We start from the raw sequence: 7,866 nt of genomic DNA, 5'->3' as shown, positions 1-7,866 counted from the left end.
GACTTTCACACAGTTTCCTCCTTGAACCTACAGCCCGCTGACTGGCAAAACACACTGATGGGAGAGAGGGGGGAGGAGAGGTGTTAAGAGAGAGAAAGAGGTAGAGAGGTATGTGTATGTGTATGTGTGTGTATGTGTGTGTGACAGACGGGGGAGAGAGAAAAGAGAGCGAAAGAGAGGGAGAGTTATCAGTCATGCTGTCAGTCTCCGGGGCAGGTTGTGATAAGACTGGCTGCATGGCAGTGGTTGGTATCTATCTCTCTCTCACCGTCTCTCTCTCACACACACATAACAGGGGGAGAAAGACCCTGTTGTGTTCCCCTCTACCACCCATGAGTGAACACAGCGCAGGTGTGCTGAGGTGAGGAGTTGGACTGTATGGCAGCCATTTGTCGACTGTATTTTGGGGCAGAGAGATGACAGGGGGGATACAGATGGTAAGACCTGGGGGGAAAATACATTAGAAATAGGGGTTCGCATACTGCAGCTGCAGGTTAAGTGTTTGATTTCACTGCTGTGGCACTTAAACACAATCTGACACTGAGACATGCAATGTCCTGGTGGCTTTTTTAAGCTGGAGCTCATAGCATGCCACGTGCTTGCAAGGATATGAGTTTCATTTTAGTCATTGGCAGCATATCTCACTCATTACTCTCCTATAAATGTCTGCCTTGCTGCTCTCCTCTTTCCTTCTGTATAAACAGAAGAGGAAATGGGTAGTCTCTATGAGTGGTGATAGCCAATGTGGCTGAATGCACGTCACCTACAGAAACTCATATTTCATCAACAGAAAATCCAAGAAAAAAGGCGTCATAGTTTGATTGACAGGTGATCTCTGGAAGTGCAGTGCAGCATTTAAGGTGCTGCCAAAAAACTGTAATTTACCACGAATGCCATTACATACACAGCCAAGTATTGTATATAAAAAGCTGCAGTGTATGTTTTCTGTTGTGGGATAAATGCAAACACATTCCACTTCCAATATTTCCTCTATATCTCTCTTTCTCTCAGGTTCTCTGTTGCCCTTCATTAGCCATGCGTTGACCCAATATTTTGGCGGTTCAAAGCTGATGGTGGGGGCAGAGATGTTGACAAATGGGAGAGAGGGGTATCAAATGACCCCTGGGGACTGGGTGGTGGGGGGAGCAGAACAGAAAGTGACCCAGTGTTGCTTGAAGGGTTTATACTAGCTGTGCTTATTCTCTTTATCTCAATATCTCTCTCTTGATCTCTGAGGAAGGGTCGTAAATGGGGTGAAACGAAGACCAGCCGCTGCTCATCACCGAAAGTTTAATCAACGCTTTCTAATCAGCAAACACATATAAAACACACACGAGTGGCACAGGGAAAAAAACAATCTCACAAGCATAAACAACTCCACAATATAGCACATGGCAAACTGGTTTATGCCAGTGTGGACCCCGCCACCCAGAGGTCCAGATTAGCCAATCAGACTGACATCTGACAGCCGCCGCACCCTTGGGCTAGAGGTAGGCTTAAAAATGACTGACAGGCCGAAAGAAAGCTGCAAGTTGATGGCATCTAGTCAACCTGGGGGTGCGGAGCAGCAGGGGATGACAGTTGACTGAGGTGACAGACAGACAGTGACACACACACTTGTCATACAACCTTCTGTCAAGGACATTGAGGTCTTTAGTTGACATTGTTTACATCTGTCTTCAACCAAGAGGAAGAAGGCACACTTATTATTGTGTAAAAAAAAAAGCTTAATTTTTAGTGTTTATCAGCATCCTCTGGCTCCATCTCTGCTCTAGTCTATCTTCCTAATTAGAGACGCTATCAGAGTGCAGATAAGTGTTTCTATTCAGTTTTGTTGCTGGAGGAGCAAGGCACCAACACTTGCAATGTTTGCCTCAGTTCTCTTCAAAATGCATGCATCTATACTGTACATATGGGATGCCAGAAGGTGTACAGTGTGTTACATTGCCTCCAAAAAGTTTTCCCATGTGTCCTGACCTTTAGGAATGCACCTAGCTGTTCCAAATAAAGATGCCAGCAAGGCTACATACTGTACCTCATTATACAGCCAGGCCTCAGCCAGTCCATTACATTACACAGTAATATAAGCCATAGGCAGGGCACATGGGCTGGACGCTAGAGAGGCCTTTCTCAGCAGATTATTTTGGGCTCACTACTGTGTCATTATACGGCCTCCCGCTCTGTATTTAGGCCTGTTGATTGTAGGGCTGAGATTGGGCAGGGCTGAGGTGGGCTCTCCCTAGATTGAGTTGAGGGCTTGGACATTGGCTCCCTCGTTTGATGTGTGTTGTGGTGAAAGGCGGCCGTGTGCCGTTTTGCTGTGCAACCACCACCACCCCCCCACCCCTCCCCAGGCAGACACTCCTCCCTCTTTCTCACTCTTTCTGGGATTTTCTATTCCTCATCTCGCCTCTCTGTTCCTTTGAAAACAGCCCCAGGAGAAGTTCTGCTCCCTGGTTTACCATCACAATATGTCTTATCTAGGTATTATCTGTGGAAGAGTTCATATCTGTGGTATCATCTGAAGAGTGTGTGTGTGTGTGTGTGTGTGTGTGTGTGTGTGTGTGTGTGTGTGTGTGTGTGTGTGTGTGTGTGTGTGTGTGTGTGTGTGTGTGTGTGTGTGTGAGAAAGAGAGAGAGAGAGAGAAAGAGAGAGAGAGGAGGGGGTAGGAAGCAAGAGAGAGCGAGAGTACCCCTCCTCAACACACCCACCCACCCATAATCAACGACCGACGGGAGGGGGCGGAGTTGAAGCGCCGTGACTGTAACGCGATAGCTGCTCAGCTCAAAAGCTCAATCACTCACACACACTCTTTACACACACTTCTCAGACGCGTACCCAAGACACACGCTGGTGTCGGAGCCCGAGCGCAGGCTGCACTGAGACGGAGCCGTTACCACAGAGAGACACACACACAGGAGCGAGGGCTGTGTCGCAGGAGGTGGTGTGACATGAACGGTCCTTTTACGAGGAAAGAGCGCAACACTTTTTTTCATTTATTATTCTGTGACTTTTTTGCGGCGTTTAGAAGGTGATTGTGACTGTCTGGCGGAGGTTTCCAGGGCTTTGAGAGCTGTTACTGTGGACTTTTGCTTGCTACTACGAAACCCTCACAGGGGAGCCAAACCTCGTGTGCGCAAAATACGCGGGGACGCAGACACGGAGAAACGGGCAGTGGGAGCCTCTCAGTCGGAACTTGAAGCACCCTGGAGCCGCTGTCCAGATTCTCCGGAGCAAAGATATCGCCTGAAGCCTCTCGGCTTAGGAGCACACGCAGTATTTATCAGGGAGTTTATTTGTTCAGTCTTTTTTTGGATAAGGTTTAGTGGCAACGCTCCGCTGAATGGGCAGACTTGTAAAGCAAAGGACTGAGCAAATAAGAATATCTGAATTTATTCAGTGACATGTAGTTGGCACAGTTTTCTCCACCAATGGTCTGATAAACGCCGTGGGATTATTGAACTGGTTTAGTTTTGACTGCTGCCAGCGTTTTTTGGTGTTGAAGGGGTGTGGATTTTTTGGAAGAACAGCAGAATTTATATTCTACGAGGTGGAAACATTAGAAACTTAAAGCTCTCCACGAGTTTCTGCATCATCCAAGATGGATTTTGTGTCATCGTTGATTGGATTTTTAATGGCAATGTGTCATCTGGCATTGAGAGTCAGAGGAGAAGAAGGTGAGTTTTAGTTACTTCTTTTGATTTCGATTTTACGCATGGTCTCAACCAAAACACGTCAAATGGAAAATAAATATTTTAAATATGAGAGGCATCGATTTAGTCTGAACAGCACATTTAATTAATCCTTTGGGGCTAAACCTTACAATTATTTTACCATTTTTAAGAGCTCCTTGTTATGCGTTTTAAATGATTTAATTGCACATAAGCCTGGCATGTTACCATGTTATACCATTTTGTGGGGAAACTAAATTCATAAATATATCATGTGTGTATATATTATGTGGTGCTATAATAACTTCATTTAAAGTCAGTGACTAATTCAAGCCCCTTGCCAGGCCAGTTGTTACACATACACATATTTAAAACTAAAGAACTTAGATGCTTTCATTAAATATTAAGAAGATTGGAAACAATTATCTGTCCCAGCTAGACTGAGTCCAAGATAGAGCCTACCATCAGTTCACTGGACTGTGAATGAGCTGATTATATGCATGGAGCTTTTGAAAATTCAAACACATTGTTTACCCCTAGTTGCCTGTTGTTTTTCTTTGATTTAATTATTCATCAGGGGAAATAAACAAACCCGCGCCTGATTAAAATGCTATTCCACATCATGATGAAAACAGCTTTTAGGCGTCGACTGAGCCATAACCTGCTATTTTTAAAAATATCGCTGGTGTCAAAGAAGCCGTGCGTAAAAGCTACGCTGTCATTGTTATATTGGACTAATAGGCCTGTAATCATCACCATTATAATCATTATCTTCATCAGACACCACAAGTCTCTCTCCTTCATTATCTCCTCGTGCTACTTGAGTTGTGTGTGCAGGGTGAAGGTAGGGCTGCTAGTGGCTGAGCGCCGGCAGCTCCAGGCGGCGGCGCACCGTCACCTTCCTGCGCTCTCAGCAATCAAATAACAATAAATGGGGAGATTATAGTGCGGGATGAGCCGCAGAATAGCAGCCCTAGACCTGGTAGGCAGGGCACAAAATAAGCACTAGCCAACAACCAAATGCTGGTAAACATGGAAGTGGTTGGTAGATTTCCATCCAAAAAAACAACGGCAATCTATTAAGCGGCTGGTAAAAATTGAACATTCACTATCCATTTGGTCGGTGGACAAAAAAGTTCATTTTGCATCCTGCTGGCAGGGATTCAAAGCCTTGCTCTAAAGCACTTTTTTAAAAAAATGCTCTTTCTTACCTTAAACTACGGAAAGGACTCTGTGACATAGGTTACTTTTACAGAATGAATCCTACGTTTGATTCACTAATGAAAGTGCGCCAAATTAATTTAAAAGCCTATTGAAAGGTAGAATTAACACCAGGAAGCATGATCAATTAATCCAAACGATCAAACAATAACGTAGTTGTTGCTTCATTATGTGAGCAGAAATGCGCAGGATGTTGACAGGTTTGGAAGTGCTGGTGGGAAAGGATACAGGGGCTTACCACGCAGAGAAGTGACGCCACTAGTGGATGACACATGGCCTCTCGCTCTGTCATCCTTGTAAGGCAACCAACTCTTACACAATTTTGTTTTACTGGTTTGACTCACGGCGTCGCAGTTAAATATTTTATGTAGATGTGCGCTTTCGCTGCTTGTGGTCAAGGGGAATTTTGCCACAACAAAGAACAATAACAATAGTAGTCTCTAGCCTATATAATGTTTCTGTAGTGTGTGTCTGAGGGTTGCTATCTTAAGTTCACATCTAACTTTGTGACACCTTTTTCTTTTCCTATTATACTGCACTAAGTAATTGTTTTTTGTCCTATATGTACAGTAGTCTACATTTGGCTGCAGTGTTTCTTTTCACTGGGAGTAGGAGGGGTGAAGAGCTGTTCATGATCCCATGATGATTTTTGAGCCTTTACAACAGAAACCACTGGCCTGCTTCAAAACGAGATCAAGCTCTGTTCAGTTCATATGGGTTCTTCTTGTTTACGCTACTTGTTTTAAACAGGACAGTCATCCAAGCCATCCCTCTATCCCTCTGAATGTGTGCGTGTGTGTGTGTGTTTTTTACTGGCTGCCTGTGTACCCGTTGATCAGAGACAGATGTGGGCCTCTTGGCAGTCATCAAGCAAGCAAGAAGCTAGATCCCCCTACCCTCCCTTCCCTCTCTTTCTCTCTCTCTTCCTCTCCCTCTCTTTCTCCTCTGCCAAGACACTGCACCGCATGTCCCTGCCTCCATGCTCCCCTCAAGAGCCACATTACACACAGATGCCAGAGGAAAGAGAACAGAGCGGAGACAGAGCGGGGAGGTTCAGAGAGACAGGAGAGAGGAAGAGGGTGCAGCAGGGAAAGAGAGAGGGAGTAATGTGGGGTGGTGTGCGGGGGGGAGAAGAGAGAAAACAGCGAACACAGAGAAGAATGGAAGGCACATGCAAAAGCTTCATTACAGCTACCCAAGGCATCCACCAAGCTGTAATCCGAAGAAACAGAGGGGAACAAGAGGGAGGAAGACTTGGAGGAGAGACCGAGGTGGGGTGGGGGGGGGGTTGGATTGTTCATCAAACGGAGTGTGAGAGGAAAGGGCAACATCAAAGCGTGCAGGGGTCACAGAGTTAAAGCAGCACTGGACGGACAGGGAACAGATCGCATTAAGGGTTTATGAAGTGACACTGTCGTCTTGGGTGACACAGCTAAAGTGGGGTAAAATCACAGACAGGGCTCTGCAGGGAGAGATTTTACAGGTCCAAAGCAAAAGAAGTGAAGTGGATAAAACATCAGAGTCACATTAAAGACTTTTGCGATTATAGAGAGTTTGTGCTTTTGATGATTTGGTTTCAACTCGATACTTTCCAGGTAGCAAAAAATTCCTTCAAATGATGAGACATCTCAGCGAGAAACCTCTGTAAGTGTAAAAATCATATATGGTCTGAGGGTAAATGAGCCGTGAAAGATATAAGGTACTTGGACATTTTCAGTTGTGGCCTGCTGGTCTCTGCTGGTGTCCTCCTCATGTGGCTTAAAAGTCCCTTTTCGTTTCTCAAGACCTCTTTGCTGCAATGTTTCTATCTGAGGCAGAGAGTCTTCCACTCCACTTGTACTGTAATCACAATAGTTTGACTCGGTGACATGTACATTAATTACTCTGTACCACAGGCATTAATATTCAGGCCATTAAGCAGCTCATTTGCATGTTTATTGAGTGGGAGGCTGTGCATCCTTTCCACCTATGGTATCATCTTTTTCCAGAGTTCGATTTCTGCTCATTTAATCATTTGTTTTTCCGAATGTTAGCTCCCGGGTGAAAGGAATGTCTCATTTTTATCTTCTTTGTTGGTCTTTTTTACCTTTATCTGTTTGCTTTTTTTCTCTTGCACCTTCGTTTTTTCTCCTCTCCTTTCCTCTCCTCTACCACCCGCCCTTCAATTCTTTGCATTTCTCTGTGTTTTAATCTGCCCCAGCCTCAGAGGTATCAGCTGCGAAAAAACAAGGTCACCTATTAGCATTCATAGCCAAAGACAAACTGAGCGGTCCGTTCAATACCAGTCAGGTATGAGAGTCACAGGCTCATGCAAAGCCCTGGAACAGCCCGCCGCACTTGAGGTGAAATTAAAAACAAGACCCCCATAAATAAAACAGAGCTGGGTCTTTCGCTCTGCTGCATTAGCCGCACAGGGGGGTCTTAACGGGTGCTCAGGGACAGGTTTAGATGGAAGCTTGAGGGGGTTAGCATTGTCAAGAGGCAAAGCATTTTGAATTTACGGTAATTCACATGTGGGGCTAAAGAGGAGAAGGTACAAGAGGAAAGAGTAAAGGGGGTGAATTTAGAGACAAAACCGCTTTTTTAGGAGCTGTATTTCACCCCAAAAAGCCTTTTTTAAGCAGTCAGTTCCGCTGAAAGGTAACATTCTGTGAGGAGGGGAGGGGGGCACATCACCAGGACTCTCGCAGCAAAGCTCATTTCTTCACAGCTCTCCCTTGCTGATGTAGGCTCTGCTATTTCCACTCTTTAGACAGGGGAATCTTTTGTAAAAAGCCTCGGCGTTGCAGGTTTGAGGCAGCCGCACAGAGACAAAAGAGAGCACCATGGGAGAAGGAGACATGATACTGTAGTCAGGTAGTGTGTAGGATTAGGCCCACACCATTACCCCCCCTGCAGGCACCAGCAACCATCTGTTTACTCGATTGATCCATTGAACCATTGATCATGATGGCCAGCTCTGTGCATTTAGCTG

The 7,866-nt window shown here is 45.3% G+C and overlaps 1 protein-coding gene across 1 annotated transcript in view; it reads left to right on the top strand.

Moving 5' to 3' along the window:
* Positions 1-2,842: 2,842 nt before the first annotated feature.
* Positions 2,843-7,866, top strand: part of nrp2a (neuropilin 2a) — a 62,468-nt gene continuing 57,444 nt past the window's right edge. The window contains exon 1 of the mRNA XM_062414443.1: positions 2,843-3,677. Within this exon, the coding sequence (XP_062270427.1) occupies positions 3,602-3,677 (76 nt within the window). The 5' untranslated portion in view covers positions 2,843-3,601. The remainder of the gene's footprint in view (positions 3,678-7,866) is intronic.

This window comes from Scomber scombrus, chromosome 24 (assembly GCF_963691925.1).
Source record: "Scomber scombrus chromosome 24, fScoSco1.1, whole genome shotgun sequence".
NCBI lineage: Eukaryota > Metazoa > Chordata > Actinopteri > Scombriformes > Scombridae > Scomber > Scomber scombrus.
This window is presented reverse-complemented; position numbering and strand designations above follow the sequence as displayed.